Raw genomic sequence first — 18,877 nt, 5'->3', positions numbered from 1 at the left:
AGTGTGTTCAGCCTATCAGCCTACAGCAGTAAAGTTAACATACAACACATGCGAGGCATATGATAAAGGTTTCGCACCAATTTACATCATGGCTTTGACAGGAACCTTTCTTTTCAGCCTTGTGCAACTAACCTCTGTGGACTCAGATTTAGTCAGCATAGTAGGAAAACTAAAGCAAACCACTCAACAGCTCTTTCAATAGACTAAGGGTAGCTTGCAAAATTCAAGCCTAGTGAGCATAACAGGAATAAAAGACCACTGAACAGCTATCTCACAGGAGACTCTAATGAGGGTTTTATTTCACTCAACCTAGCTTAGTTGTGCTTTCACATGCAAGGATACAGTGTTGATCAAAATATCACCGGGTCTGACGAGGCGATGTCCAGCAGGAGACAATGAACAGCCAAAAGAAGATGGTTGCCAACACACTAACAATGGAAGCATTCACCTGCACTTCCTGATAAATAGCGAGTCTGCATAAACCAAGTGACATTACTTCACAGTGTGACATCAACTATAAATAACAAGTCCCAAATGACAGAAAGGGCAGAGGTGGTTGACTTGTCAGATCACACCCCCATAATAGAGGAACAGAGGAGGCAGAAGAGACAGGTGGTTGACGCAGCCACACAGTCACCAGCTGCGTGTGCCTGCTGTCAGGCCTCGGGAACCATCACCAGTACGCTCCATACGCCGCTCCACAACATTCGTGGGCACCGCTTTGCGATCGTACACCTGACCAAGCCAGGCAAAAAAGTCAATGAACCACGTGGTTGTGTTGATACGGCAGCCCAGCTCACTGGTGCGGTAGTCATAGGGAAATGTGTGATGATAGTTATGGAAGCCTTCACCATGGGCCCCAACAATAGTCACCAGGTTCTGCCGTGGGCTAATATGCCGGTCATATGGTCTGTTTCCCCAGATGTGTGCAGCGCTGTTCACCAGCCACGTCATGTTGAGTGTGAAGCAGTAGCGAGTCAAAGAGCAGACCAGAAACGAATTCCACAGAGTCTCCCCCCACAGCCACCATGGCAACACAGCCGGAAGGATGAAGCAAAGGGACACCATCAGGGGCAAGTAGTACCTGTACAACAAAGAACATGCAGCTTCGTTTGTAATGAAAACACATTTACAATACTTTAAGGTATCTTCATATTCTGGCAACATGTTTACTTCATGCATATGCACTGGCCACATAAACAACCTTATTTTTTACGTTTTTATTCAGCTTCAAAATGCACACTGTGCCATGCCATTGTTAGCTGCCATACTACTGTTACAAGGTATCCTCAATATGAAAGATAAAGTTTCCAAACAGTGACACATACCTTCTTTGAAACCGGACAACTGGGTCAGCCAGCAGATCACTCATGTCGATGTTCTTGCCCTTGTTACGTACATCTGGGTGCTTGCGCACAAGAAGCCAGCCAACATGTGAGAAGAAGAAGCCTCGTGTCGCATCATGTGGGTCAGCAGTTGTCTCTGAGTACTTGTGGTGCATCCTATGATCTCTAGCCCAGTCAAATATATCATTCTGAAAGAAGCCACAAAGACAAGTCAACTTCAGCACATTTCTACATCAATCTAACCCTGTGGCAACAGTTCCTTACTGGTTCTGCACAACATCACTCGTATGGATGAGCTAACGAGTAGTGTGCACCACCTATAGTTGGTGACAATCTAAGAATGCAGTGGCAAATATACAAGACTTCCGTTAATTCGACTCTGGTTAATCCAGTCCCAACCCAAGGTCCCAGCCGGCACCCATGCATTTCTATGGGCGTAAACTTTAGTTATTTCTATCCTAAAATTGGCCTTTGCCAGATAATAGAATTTTCAGCCACCCCTAGAAAGATTTTCAAGCAATAACCGTAGCTCACAATGTTCGATTACGGTATTTACCCGATTCTCATGCGATTTTCTTCTTCAAGAAAATATAGACGAAAATTGATCACGTGGTGCAATCGAATACAACACCGCTTTCGCAGTGTTTGTATACTATACCGCATCACACAAATGTACTGCGGCAAAGCTGATTTTAAAAAACCAGCAGCCATTGTGCAACAAAATTTTTTTTTTTTTGCTAAAAAATCGGGTGCGCATTACATTTCTACTTTCTTTAGGAGCTTTAGTGTATTTCGACATTAATTTTCTACTTTGGATACACAGAAATCGGGCACGCATTTGATTATGGGGGCGTGTTAGACTGGCAAATACTGCCAATTGAATTGGCTGCACATTTTAGATTTTTATATGCATTTTGTGTAATTCAGCCAGCCGGATAATTCAATCAATTTTGTCGGTGCGGTCAGGGTCAAACTAACGGAAGTCGACTGTACATGACTGTTCAACTTGGAAAAAGTGCATAAACGTGCCAGTCAATTAGTTTAGCAAATATACGTGTTGTTATGGTGGAGATTACCTTAAATTTAACAGAGACTCTCTCAAGAACTATGTTTTGAAACACTGATGCACAGAGGGCATATGCAGTGAACAGATATGGAAGCAGCCAAGGGAGTTTTGGAGCAGCTCTAGCAGGAGCAAATTTGGCACATTGTAGCAAGTTTGGAGCAGAAGATATGCTTTAGGAACAGGTTGGAAAAGCTCAAGATGAGTGAAATAAAGGCGGATCGAGAAAAGGTGTTCTTTATTTGACTTTGCAAAACACTATTAAGTTGCGGCAAATCAGTTCTGTGGAAGCCCGCAAGGTGGAGGAGAGTTCATGAGAGGGAAAAATTGTCATCTGCCCGAAAAACGAAACCCAGATGGGTTTCTCAGAAACCACAATTAATGAAGTTGCATACCAGAAGTGCCCAACCAAACGTAACCAAGAAAAAAGCAACTGAGGGCTTTACGGGAACAGCATCCACTGTATGTTGATAGGCATCAGTTGATGCTAGTCAATAGTTATTTTTCGTTGTGCACAAGCAACTAATATTTAAGTTTAATTAGCTAATGTTTATTAACTTACTTATTGGATAAGTTGCCAATGCAAAGTTTGTGGAGGACGTTGAGATATGACCAATGAAGTGTTCAAAGCAATCTAGGTAATTTGTGGTCCCTGTTTCTGGCAAAAGTGAAAAAAAAAAAAAGAGCCCACAAAATTTTTAAAAATTAATGTGACAATGCATCACCACACCAGTGATATCAGCGCTGTCAGACATAAACATCTCCATCAAGTACAATGTGTATATTACTCATGTGCGAACTAGGGGCACGGTCTTGCAACGGTTCAGTCCAGTTCAGTTTACTTCCAACACAATGTTGGGGGTCCTCCAGGCAAAAAAGTTGTGATAGACAACTTGAGGGGACCAGGGGACCATACAGACAGCAGGCAAAGCGATGCATGTACAAAAGCACAATTTGAAAGGCTTTACATCACAGGGCATTTAGAAATAGTGAAAATAATATACAATGCAAGATAAAATCAAATACAGATATGGCAACTACGAACATACAATGAAAACATAGAAACATGAAAAAATGAATATGCACTTGTGTTAAAGGGTTCTTCACTCATTCAACAAAAAACGTCTTATTTGAGACTTGAAGTTATAGTTTCATGCTGAAATTTATTTGTGAATTCACACACTTTATTACTGCGGCGGGTATTTGATAAGCGAGGACAGCCCTTCCGAAATTTGTAAGTGTTCCTGGTGTTGTTATCCGTTTGTTACGCAGTGCATGACGAGCTGACGTTGTGTGTGCTGAATGTAACAGGTTATGTTTATGTATGTCCAGCAGGAGTTTGTAGTAATATAATGTACTTGCATTGAGCAAATTGTGTTTAATAAACAAAGGATTAGTTGGTAGATCTTTGGGTTCACTATGGTAATTCTCAAGAATCCTCAGCACTTTCTTCTGCAATACCTCCAGTTTGTTATAATTCACAGTCGTTGTAGTACCCCAAACTAGTATGCAGTAGGATAAATGGGAGTAGAAGTGGGCATAATATATCGCTTTCTTTAGCTGCAGAGGAATTAGATCTAATTTGAATAATAAACTGTTCTGCTTAGTTCTGAGGTTAGTTTGTTTAGGTGTGTATTCCACGGCATACTTTCTTCAAATCACACACCTAGAAGTTTCTGACATTTTACGCGTGCTATGACGGTCTCCTGGAATGTCAGCGTGAGTTCACTCCCACATGTTTTGTTAGTGGGTTTGAATAAGACGTAGTTAGATTTTTTAGGTTCAGCGCTAATTGATTTGCATGAAGCCAACTGTCAAGCTGAATGACGTAGTCGTTAATCACGTTCTGAAAGTGTACGCACAGAAAAAAATATATTGGTATCATCTGCATAAATGACTACTTTGGAGAGTTAGGTATATCAAATATATCGTTTATGTAAAGTATAAATAACAAGGGCCTTAGAATCGACCCCTCAGGTACTCCTTGTTTTACTGTAGTAGTTCGGGAAATAGCATCACCAATTTTTATACACTGTTTTCTGTGGGAAAGATCATTTTTTAAAAGATCTAAGGCAACTCCATGGATGCCGTAATCATGAAATTTAACTAATAAAATCTCACGGTTAACACAATCAAATGCTTTCATAAAATCAACGAAGAGACCAACGGTATGAAGCTTATTTTCAATGTCATTCATTATTTTATCGTTAACACATAATAATGCAAGTTCAGTTGTTTCATTTTTCTGAAAACTACACTGTGCATCATTTATTATGTGGTGCTTAGTTACAAAATTCATTAGACGCGTGTTAATACATTTTCAAAGACTTTGAATAGCACGGGCAGCACCGAGATTGGCCTGTAATTACATACGTCACTAAGGGCCCCACACTTGTGTATTGGGCATATGCCTGCAAGCTTAAGATCGGAGGGGAAGATTCCAGTTTCCAGCATTTGATTAATTATATGCATTATTAATTATCGCTTTCCAAACTGTTACAAGATCGCACTACTTTGCGTTTCATAATGAGCGAAGATACGTGCCAAAAGCGTCTGACGCATCGACAACAGTGCTCGGCCAGTCGTTTTCATTGCCCGTATATGAAAATGTTTGCGTTGAGATTGATGCAATCTATGGCATGCAGAAATGTCACAGGACTAGAACAAAGGTCCGCATGAATCCTAGCTTGCTTTAAATGCTGCTATCGGCTGTTCTGTCAACGTACTCGACAACTCTTTCATTGACATCTCATTGGTTGGGGAAGTTATAAAGTTAGCTAATTAATCGTGCTGGGGCACAATGAACAATACTCACATTAACCACCATGAACAACACCCATCAATATACAGCGAGTGCCATTCGCATAATGCCTTCTGTTATTTTTCAAGTCTTGTCAGCATTCAAATGGGCCTCCCAGCTCGAATGAATATACACAAGGCTAGGCCCACGAGATCCTGGACTAGGGTTGCCGCCAACGTCGGATGATTCCACCGTTGGCTCATCTTTATAAAATAAAGTTTATTCCGGTGGGAGAGCAGAATACCGCAGAATAAATGTGAAATTATATCCCTGGTCATTGCTTGTTTGCCAATGTTACACACTGCTTGCCGAGCAAAAAGCTTTTTTTTTTTCTTTTAAAAAAGAAGTGAAAAAATTTTTCACTGGCTTTCAGATCAGCGTTGTCGACCAATATTTTGCACAAGCTTGGTTATTCGGGCTTTTTGCGATTTGCAGGTGCCCATCAAGCCACTGTAAAACAGCAACCGATATTTTGAACGCCGAATCAAGGCTTATTAAAATTTTCAGACTCCATTTGCACAATTGACGTCATTAACATCATTACTGTGAATGCAATTTCTGACGTTTGCACATTCTCCGACCTTTTACGACTGCTATTTGGCTGCCGAGGTTGACTAAAGCCATAACTTTACGTCCTCAGCTTGCATTTTGCGGTGGCAGAAGTCTTATCTTGTGCGGTGTTGTGCAGCAAACAGAGTACCTCGAGTCCAAACTTCAGTGACGATTACAGTTGCCATAGGCTATTTATAACAAAAGCAAGCAGGTCATTTGTCAGCATGCCGCATTACCATACCGTCAATTGGACTGGTGCACATGCAAATTATATTTTAAATGTTACACGCATGAGTGCTTGCCATTATACGGCACAGATTTACCAATAGAGTGCACAGGTGAGCCCTAAAATGTATAAAGAAACTGCCAAGCTACACAGTGAACAGACTGATTTATTCATTCAGTTGAAAGCGCAGTTTTCTTTCCCGACTGTCCCACAAATTGATCACCAGTTCAAATAATCTTTAGCTGGTCCGCATAGTACGCAAATGCATTAGACTTATATAAAACATTCGTAATGCACAGTACAACACAAAACAATTTTGATTTTCCTGCGGCCAAATTACAATGCTCCACCAAACACATCTACACTCCAAAGATTCCGATGACGAAACTGTTTGCTTAGGCTTGGATTTCAGGGCTCAGCGCTAGCTAATGCATAGCTGTGTGGTTGCCACACAACACACACATCCTACAAAATTTAGCGATTTCATTCAATATTAGCGTTTTTGCACAGATTGGCGCAATTGGCACAGCACTTCCATCCCCGAGTGTGGTTTTATGGACAGAGATTGCCTTGAATTCTTAGCTGTCACAGGACTTAATGCTAGCTAAAATGCACTGATTTGCATATGTTACAAAAATCATTATAACTCATATTACAATTCAATTAGAAGTTCAGAAGTGCAATACATGTATTTTGTCATTGATATGTGTTTCTGATTTAAATGTCCTCAATTACAGGGCAAAGTCATAAAATAAAGTCAAACAAACATTTCAGCTTATTTTTTTATTTGAGCCTATAGTACTTGCTATTTGTTAAGGAGCAAAATGATGAGTAATCTGCTGTTTTCCTGTTAAGGAATTTCATATTTAGGTTATGTCACAGGAACCTATAATAGACCATTAGACTTGCACTTTTGAATCTAAAGTTACTGATTTACACCCTATAAGGGTGACGCAAAGTACAAATACACTGCAAAACAACTGTAGAAGAAAAACATGCTATAGTTCTACCATCCATTACTTGGCTGACGAACACTGTTTTCACATGATATTGTTTCTGGGAGAAGTTCAGCACGTTGTAGAAATTAGTGGACACTGTGGTCCTCATTTGCATGTGCATTTAGTTACATGCTCGAACTTGCCAGTCCATTGTACTGTGGATTGTTAGTTTACGCTTAAAACTGAAACTAAATTACTGCAGTGCCGACACTGTTGACCCTGCAACGACTACATGTTCTGTTGCACTGATAAGAGACTGCATGCTGATCAGTGTGTTAATCAATGAAAACACAGAAATGCCATATGCCTGCTTAACTAGGGGCACAACAGGGGACTCTTCTAATTCTCAGCAGCAGAGTGGGCATGGTCGAGCGGCAGCAGCGATGAGGTGGCTCAATCTAATTTGCTTTTTCATACAGATGCTGTATGCCTATGCCTGTGGCGCATGGCCTACACCATCGATGGTGCCAGAATACCCCCTGTGGTTACGACCAGGAGCATGTTCAAACCTTTCACTACCACCGGCGCTTCCCTCCTTCCCGAATCTGGCTTGGTATTCTGATGGGCCAACCACGACAAAACTCCGTTCTTTCGGGACAACCGCATCGACACAGACTGTGCCGTACCTATGGAATAAAGGCAGCGCACCATCTGATATGCACTTCAGTGGGTGTGGTCAAGCGGCAGCAGCAATAAGGTCGCTTAATCCAATTTGCTTCTTTGTACAGGTTGGTTCATGTTCTCTTTATTCTAAACGAACCAGCAATCGACGTTTGCTGCTCGTACCATACCCAAGCTTTGTTCACGATTGCTGCTGACTGATTTTCTGTAGCAAAGTTGCTAATTTGTTCCGGCGACATTGAACTTAATCCTGGGCCTCCTAAATTAGACCCTAATCACAATGGAGACGTAATAGCTGTAATAGCCACTCCCACTAACACTATGAAATCTAGTCACGCCGAAATGATGACCTCGCTTAACGAGGTCAAAGCTAACCAGAAGATTCTAGAAGACCGTGTTACTGATCTGAGTGTTAGACTGTCAGCTGTAGAGGATAAAGTAAGCGCAATAGAGCAACTTCATGACGATGCTAACATACACCATGTCGTTTCAGACACCACCAAAGGCAAAATGTCACCTTCCAGTCACGTTTAGACAACTATGAAGATCAGTCACATAGAAGTAACTAAGTTTTCTACAGTATAGCTGACAATCCGAATGAAACATGGATGAGATCGGAGGAAATACTGCGTAACGTTCTGCACTGCAACTTCCGCTAGAAGCTATGGCACATGCACATCGTTTAGGCACTTATCTTTTAAACCAAAACCACCCGCTTATCGTACAATTTCCTTCTTTCAAGCTTGAAGATTCAGTGTTTTCTCACAAATCTAAACTCAAGAGGAACTGAATTACTGTGCACAAGGACTTCTGTAAAGCTAGTAGGCGTTCACGCAGCAAACTAACTGATTTCGGTAAGAAAAGCGAACAGAAATTTGCTGTAAAATACAATAAGCTCTACATAAACAAACAATGATACATGTACTGTTCACTCGCAGACAGGATTTGTGAAAACGAAACACAAAATACCCCGGCTGTCAGTGGTGGGCCTCGTGCCTCCTTTACTTCAGCCCAAGCTTCTAGGTCTGCCCAGCATCCCACGGCCGCTAAGGCGAAACGTAGCCGTGACTTTTCTTTTTACAAATACAAGAAGTATCATAAAAAAATGCGATGCCCTTTGCTCACTGGTTGACACCTCCTGCACTGATGTCGTCGCCTTGACCGCAACATGGCTATCTGCCAAGATAACAGCTGTGAGCTCTTTACTTGTGCAAATGATTATAGATTTTATAGGCACGACTGTTGTGATCGTTCTGGCGGCATTATTTTGATACCAGTACCTCACGATTTAGATTCTTAGGAAATCCCCGTGCAATCACCCATTGAATTGATTTGTACGTGCATTCGCCTCAATCACAAAGATATGATTTTTTGTACTTGTTATCGACCACCAAATTCTTCTATTGCTTCTTGCGATGACTGCCTAAAAAAATTTGTGTCCGATTTCCAAATGCACCACTGTTCCTTCTCAGTGATCTTAATTTTCCTGGAATTTCATGGTCCAGCTCTTTTCATACAATCACTACAAATTTCACAGTGTTCTATTTTTGTTGATTTGTGTGCCACATTTAATCTTACCCAAATGGTTAACAAACCCACCCTTGTTACATCATCAGCAAAAAGCAAATATACTTGATCTAGTACTAACCACGTCTCCGTATGCCATCTTGTCTCTAGCGGTTTTACTAGGGTTAAGTGACCATTCAGTGATACATTTCACTATGCCAACGTGTTCACCCCGCCCCTCCAAACAGTATAAATTTCTTCGTAACTTCAACAGAGCGGACTTCCAAACCATTAACATTCAGCTTCAAATCTTTTCAGATGCCCATTTCCCAAGGTTCTGGGGAAGAACTGAAAACTGGTTATTATTTAAATATGCGGTATCGGAACTTACAAACAAATATATACCCCTTCATAGAATACCCAGTGCAAAGAAATCGCCGTGGTTCAATGCATCTTTAAAGCGGCTTTTAAACAAGAAAAAGCAGGTCTTTCACAGTTGTAAAGCCGCTCTCAATCTGCACAGGTGGTCTCCTTATCTTACGATAACCTCGGAGTATAAGAAAGCCCTCTGAGATGCCAAACACAAATTTTTTCACAGGACTTTACCCAACTTGCTGACTACTAACCCTCGCAAGTTCTAGAGTGTCGCAAGCATGCGCAAAGTGGTTGACAAACGGCTGAAATCTGACAGCAGCTTTTTTGTGCCAAAACATGAGTGCTGTGATCTTCTAAACACCATTTTTTCTTTGTCCTTTAATCATGATGTATTATCTACTGTTCCATCGTTTAATGCTCCGGTTTTTCTTCAAATGGAATGTATTACTGTTGACTGGGTTGGGATATGAAATCTTATCCATCATGCAAAAGTGTCGTCATCCGCTGGTGTTGGTGATAACTACAAATTTCTTTAAAAACACTGAAACATACTCTTCTAATATATTGTCCTCTATCTTCACTCAGTCCTTAGAGATGAACATGCTAGGGGACAACTGGAAGGTGATTCCGGTACACAAGTCGGGCGACGGTCTTTTGTGCCCCTGAACTACAGACCCAATTTATAACATCTATACCTTGTAAACTTACAGAGCACATAATTTACTCCATCTAGTTATTTTTCTAGAGACTACCCAGCTTTCTTTCTTCTTTTCAACATGGTTTTCGAAACCACCATTGCTGTGAAACAGAATTAATAGCATTTACTAATGACTTGTTAGCAGCTTTAGACTGCTCACCAGATGTAGATTGCACTTTTGTAGACTTTGCCAAAGCGTTTGACACTGTGTCCTATAAACTACTGCTCCTCAAACTTAACACACTTAATATTGATGTCAATGTTATTAAATGGAGAGGGTGTTTTTTACACAATCACAATATGATCACATGCACACAATATGTGATAGCTATTGAACATAATTCCTATTGTCCAGTGGCGTCACGGGTTCCTCATTTTTCCGTACTCAGGCCACTTATTTTTCTCATTTACATCAACGATCTCCCCACATCAGTTCTAAGATTATTTGCTGATGACTGCACACTTTACAGTAAAATTACTAATTTATCTGATGCCTGCATATTGCAATCTGATCTCAATGACATTTCTCATTCGTGCGACACTTGGCAAATGAAACTGAACACTAACAAGTGTAAATCAATGAGAATTACATGGCCTGCTATCGATTCTAATCCCAATTCTTATATTATTAATGGTTCCCTTCTAACTATGGTGACTTCGTACAAGTACCTGGGCATTCACATCACTAATGATCTTTCGTGCAATGTGCATGTCAAATACATTATTAAGAATGCCAATCGCAAACTTGGTTTCCTTCGCAGGAACTTTTCCAAAGCCCCAGTATCCTTAAAATTGCTACTATACAATACCCTAATCCGATCCATGGTAGAATATACCTTGTCTGTCTGGTATCCCCCAACTAGATCACTAATTGCGTCCCTAGAATCACTTCAAAATTGTTCTGCATGCTTCATTCTCTAACTATTCATGCCATTCTAGTATTTCACAGATGAAAAAAAACTTTAGATCTTCCTGACCTTTCTGCATGACGCCGCCAAGCCCGACTATGCATATATCACAAATTGATTACTTCAGTGAAAACTTGAAACAACTTCTGTTCCCCTCCCCTCATTACGTATCATCGCGCGTTGACCATCATATCAAAGTTGGGGCGCCAAATTGCCATACTAAATGTTATTACGAATCCTTTGTTCCAAAAACCAGTATCGACTGGAATCATCTGCGTACCTCCGTCGTTTCCCTCTCAGCACCCGCACCCTTTAAAACTGCAACTGAAGAAATTTGTAATGAAGTGTATCTGCCCTTATATATATATATTTTCTATGTTTGTTCACACTACCAGTCCTCTCTGTAATGCCTCATGACCTTGAGAGTACCTAAATACATAAATAAAAATTAATTAATGTACAATTCAGTTCACAATACAGAAAATTATGTGCAGATTTTTTTTTTTTAGGATACAGTATGTGCACTTTTTTCAAGCGCCCTTGACACCTCAAATTGTACACACAAACAAGTTACTGCACAGCCATGAGAACAAATGTTACTCGCTCACCTGAAATGCCATGGTCTGAAAAATCATCACCATGATTCGGTAGGGCAATTTAGCTTTGTACGACTTGTGAGACCACAGGCGGTGGGAACCAGCTGTCACTCCAATGCCAGACACCGTGTAGAGGACATAGGCTGGACAAGCAGTACACAAAACATAAAACACTCTGTTGCCTGTTTAAACATGTCGTAAAATAATGAAATGCACATCTGCCGATTATGGCACAGTCAAAGAATTGTGACATGTAATGATATGCTACCATCGCAGTATACCACACCACTGACCTGACACATCAACATTCTGGCTGCACAAAAATAAAGAAAATATTAATTGATGCCTTTGCACCTTCTTTTTTCAATCTTGCTCTGCCACATGTGCACTTCGTTAGAAACTTTAATGCAATATGACTGGCTTTTTTCACTTCAGGATCCTCACTCTCTAACACAAGATGCTGTGCATAACAAGCAGCTTTAGCCTTGTTCATTGTTTTAGTAAACAATGACAGCAGATATTGATGTGACATTTAGGGTGATGTCAAACCATGGAACATGTTGCACAACACTTCCTGCAAACAAAGTTGTTGCTGGCCCTGTCTACAACATTTGCCAGGAAACATGTTCCTTGTCCAAGAGCCAATAACTTGCACGGCGACAGCCCCAATTTCGGAGAATGAATCACTGATGCTGATGATAAGTACCACAATGTGAAAAGGCACTCCACAATACTCTACATTACCATTAAATGGCCATACTTCTTACAGGATCCTCATGAAAAAGCCAATGTGTAGCTACAGTGGAACCCATGTATATTGAACCCACATATAACAAATTATTTTGTATAATGAACAGTAGTAAAGTCCCCATGAAATTCTTTGTGTAACATTTTTAGTTTATATATTGAACTACCTATGTATCGAACTTTTTTGTGATCACCTTCAGGTTCGATATATCCGGGTTCGACTGCATTGCATGGATAATAATGCAAAGCTTTCTTTAGCTAGCGACTTATATAAAAAGCTAAACCAGTTGATCTTCTCACAAAAAAAAAAAGCACCAGAAGTTGATATAGCAGAAAAAACACAAACATACGATTGTGGCAACAACTACACATGACTAATTATAAGCTAGCTTTTGTGTTTTCTTTTTCTTTATTCATTTAGATTTTTCCCCCACAGAAACATGGTTACAAAGTTCAAAAATATTTTCCGGGAAAGTATTGTGCAAAGTTCAAGGTGAAGCCACACTTTACTTATGACACATGGCTCTTCCTAGGCCAGAACTCAATCAAGCAAGACTGATTTGCAGTAACACGGTACAAGCACAAGTAAAATCGCTAATTAAAAAAAATTTCTCGCAAATAGAGCAGGTGCCCCAGGTTCACTCAAAAAAAGAAAACAAAGCATGCCACTAGTAAAATAAATCAAGTGAGCACATCATTAAGCACCAGATGCATATGAAGCGCAAAAAACTAACGATTTTCTGCATGACAAAAGTTTGCTGAAGACCACACCATATATACCGCTTGTAATGAGTAAATGAAAGAAAAAGCACACGAAGGCATAATAAGCTGTTATTTTAAAGGCTATCAAGCATTGTCAGTAACTTTCCAGTTCCCAAATGAGGTGCGTTAAACATCTTGTGACACAGTTGTGATGCGCTACCTGTGCGAAAGACAAGTTATGTGCCTTGTCCTACATAGAAACATGTTGCATTAAGCTCCAAGCATAAAACTGAATAATGTGGCCTAGCAACAACACTGCATCCCATGTTTATATAAATATGATGATGCCATTATTTTTTAACAGATTTTTATACTTAAAGACAGCATGAGGACTGCGATAAACACCACAGCAGACACAAGGCGCGTTAGAGCTGACACCAATGATTTCATCTGCAACCTCGAAGCTTGACACTATGTCATGGTTGCTGCACTCCTACTGTACAGCGAAACACCCTCATGTGTGGTATTTCTATGTATCAGAATGTCACTGACAAGCCATGTTCTTTTTTTTTTATTCTATTGTTCTGATGGCATTACTCACTACTTATAGAATATTGAGGCATGAATATATTGAGCAGCTGCTTTTCATTTCCCTCTTTCCATGAGCATTAGATCTCACATTGGGGTCTCGTACATCAAGCATTAAGCTACTTGTAGGGCCACATCAGGGTGTGTCCAGGAAACTGTCCAAGAAGGAATTCCAAATGCCTTGGGAAAATTATAGCTGGCCAATTTTGCCTTTATAAGTAATAATGGGCCTATAACTCCACCAATTTTAGTGTCTGTAGCCAAATCCATGTTGATTGAAACACAATGGCTGCATGGCTCAAAAAGATCATCCTTCAACCTCCTGCAGTTTGGCGACAAACAAAATAATAGCGTGTTTCCTATTACTGAATGCATGTTAAGAAATCTGAAAACAGTTAAATTTCTGTTCCAACTTTCACCTACTACAATGAGCAAGACACTAGTACATTTTATGAATGCAATTCAAAGTGATATGACTGCTCAATTTTCTCAGGAAAAGAAATATAAAAAAGACCAGTCATACCTCAGTTCAGAAGAAATTGGGAAATAAATATTTTTTCGAATTGATGCCCTACCCAGTTCCGTTGATTCAATGATGTGCGACTGAATTATGGTGCTCATAAAATGAATTTAACAAAGCTTTACTAGATAAGAAGAATAAATATTCATAAACCCCAAACATGTTGTTACCTACATATTACATAACTAATGTGTTACTTTTAGCCAACTGCTACAAAGAGAAACTAAGCGGCCAAGCAGGCAGCAGTTTCTAATGCCTCACAAAAATAAAAACAAAAGTTTACTTTGAAGCGAGAAAATTGGTGTGAAGTAGGCACGCATTACAAATTGAAGAGTGCAGGATCACGCTACGTTTGTTGCTTGCTTGGCAGTAGCAAGCTATCCCTGTATTTAGCATCAGAGCATGTTTCTGATCATTAAATTTCCAGGGCTTCTACTAGCATGACTATCCTCCAGACACCTCCAATCAAATGTGGCACATAGTGGTGAATAGTTATAAAAAGACACAGCGATGAGGATATCTTTGCATTAAGTGCCTGATCTACTGTCATAATTGCTTCATGCACGTCAAGCAGCTTTTATGTTCAGCGCTGACAAACAAAATGCAGAACATCAGGAACGAGTACCCACACATGACTTATCTGCAGTTGTAATCGCTCACTTTACCAAAAAATGAATCACTCGTTTTGAACATTTTCGAGCTAGTCCAGTGACAAATGTAGCAGGCATATTAAGATCAACCACACTTGTGATAAAGAAAAAGAAAAGAATAATCTGAAGAACATGGCATAACTGTCCTACCAATTAAGAAAGGTCTACAGCATTCTCGCCCCCCCCCCCCTCGTTTTATATACCTGCTTGCTAGCTGCCATTCAATTGAGTAAAAATAATAAACGGAGAACGAAAAAGAAACTAGCGGTTCATATACGTTTTGTGACACTGCCACGGTCTCCACAGAAATTGCAACTGCATGGGCTCGAAGCAAGAAAGGAGAAAAAGAGAGAAGGCTAGAGTGACGGACGGAGGGAGAGAGAGAAAAGGAAAGGCAAGTGGCCTGGCTCGTGATGCTGCGCAGACAGCGGTGCGCTGCAGCACGCGCGAGCTTGCGGCGGTTGCGGCGAATGAATGAAACATCCGTCAGCCACCAGAAGCCAGCCTTACCGGCGAGCACGGTCTTCCATTGTACGGCGAAAAAAATCAAGTAGAAACCGTAGATGGAGATGAGGTGCAGGCTTCCCATTAGGATCACATTGCGCCATACAATCTCCATCTTGTGCTGCTTGGGGGCAGGCCGCTCCTGCGTCACGGTCTCCGTCACTGTCGACATGACTTGCTTCTGCGAACATTAATAGGAAAAATCTATCTTAGTGAAATACTCGCACAACAGCCGATAAATTTGAATAAAGGCTCCAAACTACGTACGCGGGAGTTATCTAAGGCACGGTGAGATTATAAACGACGCTCATCTGCTCAGCTCAGTGCAGCGCGAGCATCTGTGGCACCTACCGGGAAGATCCCGCACGGCCAGTTCGTGCTGCCTCACAAGATCAAGGCGCTATGCAGGAAAGCCAACGTCTCCACTGCTGCACAGCTACGAGCACTGCACACGGCCACTACGCTGCAGGCTATATATCCTTCGGGGTAAACGGCCGTGCGACGTCGCCAAGGATAGAAAACCGACATGTTGGACGGCTATTTAATGTTTTTTACACTTCAAAGCAATGCAAATGGGTGGAACAACGTCATACAGATGATGTAATAATGCCTGTGTAGGTGGTTTATGTGAAATTCTGATTTACCGCTGTCTTACAAAGCGGCAGCTCAAAGCTCAGAATGCGAACACAGATGTCGCGGACCGTGCCAAGTGTGCGCAGCACATACATCCACAGCTAAGAGTTAACCTAAAGATCCACATTAAGCGTATGAGGCCTAGGTAATCTGGCATACTAGAAAAACTGACCGCCGGCATTAGGCCAAGTAGCGCCGGCTGTGCCTGTACATCTACTACTCGTTGGGCTTACTGTGTCGGCAAGCCCTGCGGGCCTTGCTGGCGGGCAAGCACATTCAAACGAAACTCCACGAAAAAAGCACTTGCCGGGGGTTATTTCAGGTGGCAGACGTTATCCAATGTGACAGCTTCGAAGGCGCTACCGCAGCACAGAGACGTGTAAACGTTGGTTTAGGTGATAGAGAAAGAAAGGATCACGGTTCCATAGACCGACCGGCAACACAGGAGAGAGGAAGCCGGGCGTCACGTGAGGATTGCTTTCGGCCTTCTGATTGGACGAACAACGCCGGAACCGACTTGCCCCCTCCCCCGCCATGTAGTGGGCGAGCGGAAGACGGCCAGACCGTGAAGCAGACGACGCTGCTTGCAACTCGCGTTCGATACCCAAAATAATAAAATTCTTATTAGTTACAACATGTCTTGACAATAGAAGGCTCCTGATGCCGCTAAATGTTGTTTTAGTGTTGGAAACAGAATAAAACCGTTTCCGTGCTCCCATGGCAGCCATGCCCGTAGCCGCAGTGAACGCTGGTTGGTAGCAAAGGGGTGGCGTGATGCCAGTGGCGTGAGCTGATCAGATGATGCGCGCCCTCTCCTCGAAGGTACTCGCTTTCTCCGCGCTTCGCGTGGCTCAGCACGGCCCAGCGGCGGAGAGAGGTAAAGGACAAGGGACATGAAACGCTTCTTTCGAAAAGGAAAAGCCGAAAAGGCTGACGCGCGCTCAGGTTTCCCCGTGCACATATTTCACATCGTGATACCTGGTTTTGCTTGTACAGAGCGCCAATATCAACTGGGCCTCGGGGACAGCTCCGATTTTGGCTATTCAAATACGTGTAAAAAGGCAGAAATGTTCTCATTGGACAACCGCTGAACCGATTTCAATGAAATTTGTTGCGTCTAAGCGAAATATCTGAATTCTACCAACAGCAGTAAGTAAGGTATTAATTTAGAGTCCCGTTTTTTTTTTTGTTTTTTTTTTACGTTCCCGAAGGCAGGTTTAAGCAGATATCGCAGTTCTGTAGATTGCATCTGTTAAAGCATCTAAGGCGGGCAAATTTGATACATAAGTTTGCAGCTTGCATGAATTTGTTACAATGCTTACAAGGGTTTTGCAAAAGTCCAATTCACAATTAAATTAGTGGAGTACTTCAGAGCGGTGTATAAGACATCAATTTTGTCCACTTTAGGTGTCTCAATAGGTGCAGTTGACAGAATATTGTTTTTTATTGCTAATTTACAGAGTTGTAAACTTCATTTTTAAAATTTTCTTGCGATATTCAAGAATTTTTGTAAAAATTTAGATGGCCGAAATGAAAATTCTGCTTGATACAGTCGGTAGATTTTAACTTTCAATTTTAATTGCTACAAGCATCATTCAATCCGGCGCAGTCGATCCCAAGGAAAACGAGGGGCTTCTGAGGTGAAGCTTCCTCTTAACTGCGCACAGCCGCATATTTACGCGTTTACATTTAAGCTTTGCTGTAGCATCTGATAGCAAGGGCTAAACGAGCACACACTGTTATTCCCGCAGGTGTAAGTACACCTAAAAGCAAGGGAAGAAGGCTTTGCATCCGGAGGTTAGTGTGCGCGCGCTCCGCTTCTTCGACTCTGCACAAATGCATGGTGCTGAGAGTAGTGCGTCAGATTAATTGGAAGAAACACAAGCAGGTTGGGCAGCACCTTCGAAAGTCATAAACAGTTCAAGTCCAAATGAAAAAGGAACTGCGGCAACAGAAGAGAAAGGGAAAAGGGGAGAAGCGTGCTGCGCATGGCCAGGTCGATGGTGATGCGAGAGCACAAATGGATGCTGCGAACGTTCGTCGAGCACTGTATTTCAGAGTGGATATATGGTCCGTGTGGATCTAGACTCAGACTGAAACAGTGGGATCCTCCGCGAAGTAAAGGAAGGCCTGGAATGCTCGGTACCGGTACCGAAGGACGTCACTTCGGAGACACTCCAACAGCCGATGCAAAGGTTCCTATGCTGCTATCGGTTCAGTTGTATCGCTGCAAGGAGCTAAACAAGTTCTAGTGTTTATACTGGCGCACTGCATGTGTAATGTTCACGTTGTAATGTTCACGTTGTATCCGTTTAAATGTACCGCGTAGGAATTTTACTGTGCTTGCCATTAATGTCGTGCTCTAGTTTTCGACATAAGTCTCATCGCGTTCGAATCCTATTGGGTGCACTATGTATTATATAAGTTAATAAATAAGTATCGTTGTTTGCCATGTATAAACGTGGAAGAGGGAACTGAAGCAAGCATTGCATACTTTTCGTTAGGGCTTGCCCGGATCCTCCTGACGCAAGGCCAAACTGAAATAATCGTTACTTCAGCTTTTCTAGTTCGATTTTTAAGCCCCGCAGAGAGCCTGCAATCGGCTCATTTCTATTCTTTTCTTTTTTTACTTTTTCTTTCTATCGCGCACTTTCTCAAAGCAACGTGCCAGTTATGGGGCGTCTTATCCACTTTGCGCGATGCAAGTGACGTGGACAGCAGCTGCGCGCTCTAGACAATGCACTGTAAAAAATGCTTTATTATTATGTTTTTTTGTTACACACATGGGTTCTGCCATAACAATAACGGTACCGTGAATGCAATGAGAGAAAATGGAACGATTCCG

General features: G+C 41.6%; 1 protein-coding gene across 1 annotated transcript; it reads right to left on the bottom strand.

Annotated features, from left to right (window-relative positions):
• Nucleotides 1–271: 271 nt before the first annotated feature.
• On the bottom strand, nt 272–16,498 carry LOC142558241 (stearoyl-CoA desaturase 5-like). The gene is made up of 5 exons (XM_075670393.1): nt 16,340–16,498; nt 15,406–15,580; nt 11,701–11,831; nt 1,329–1,534; nt 272–1,084 (listed from the first exon to the last, which is right to left on the bottom strand). Exons 2-5 carry the CDS (start codon nt 15,569–15,571, stop codon nt 634–636), a joined length of 954 nt encoding a protein of 317 aa, XP_075526508.1. The 5' UTR covers nt 15,572–15,580; nt 16,340–16,498; the 3' UTR covers nt 272–633.
• Nucleotides 16,499–18,877: the final 2,379 nt, after the last annotated feature.

The sequence above is a fragment of the Dermacentor variabilis genome, chromosome 1 (genome assembly GCF_050947875.1).
Source record: "Dermacentor variabilis isolate Ectoservices chromosome 1, ASM5094787v1, whole genome shotgun sequence".
Taxonomy (NCBI): domain Eukaryota; kingdom Metazoa; phylum Arthropoda; class Arachnida; order Ixodida; family Ixodidae; genus Dermacentor; species Dermacentor variabilis.
The sequence above is the reverse complement of the archived record's forward strand: the minus strand, read 5'-3'. Positions and strand labels throughout refer to the sequence as shown.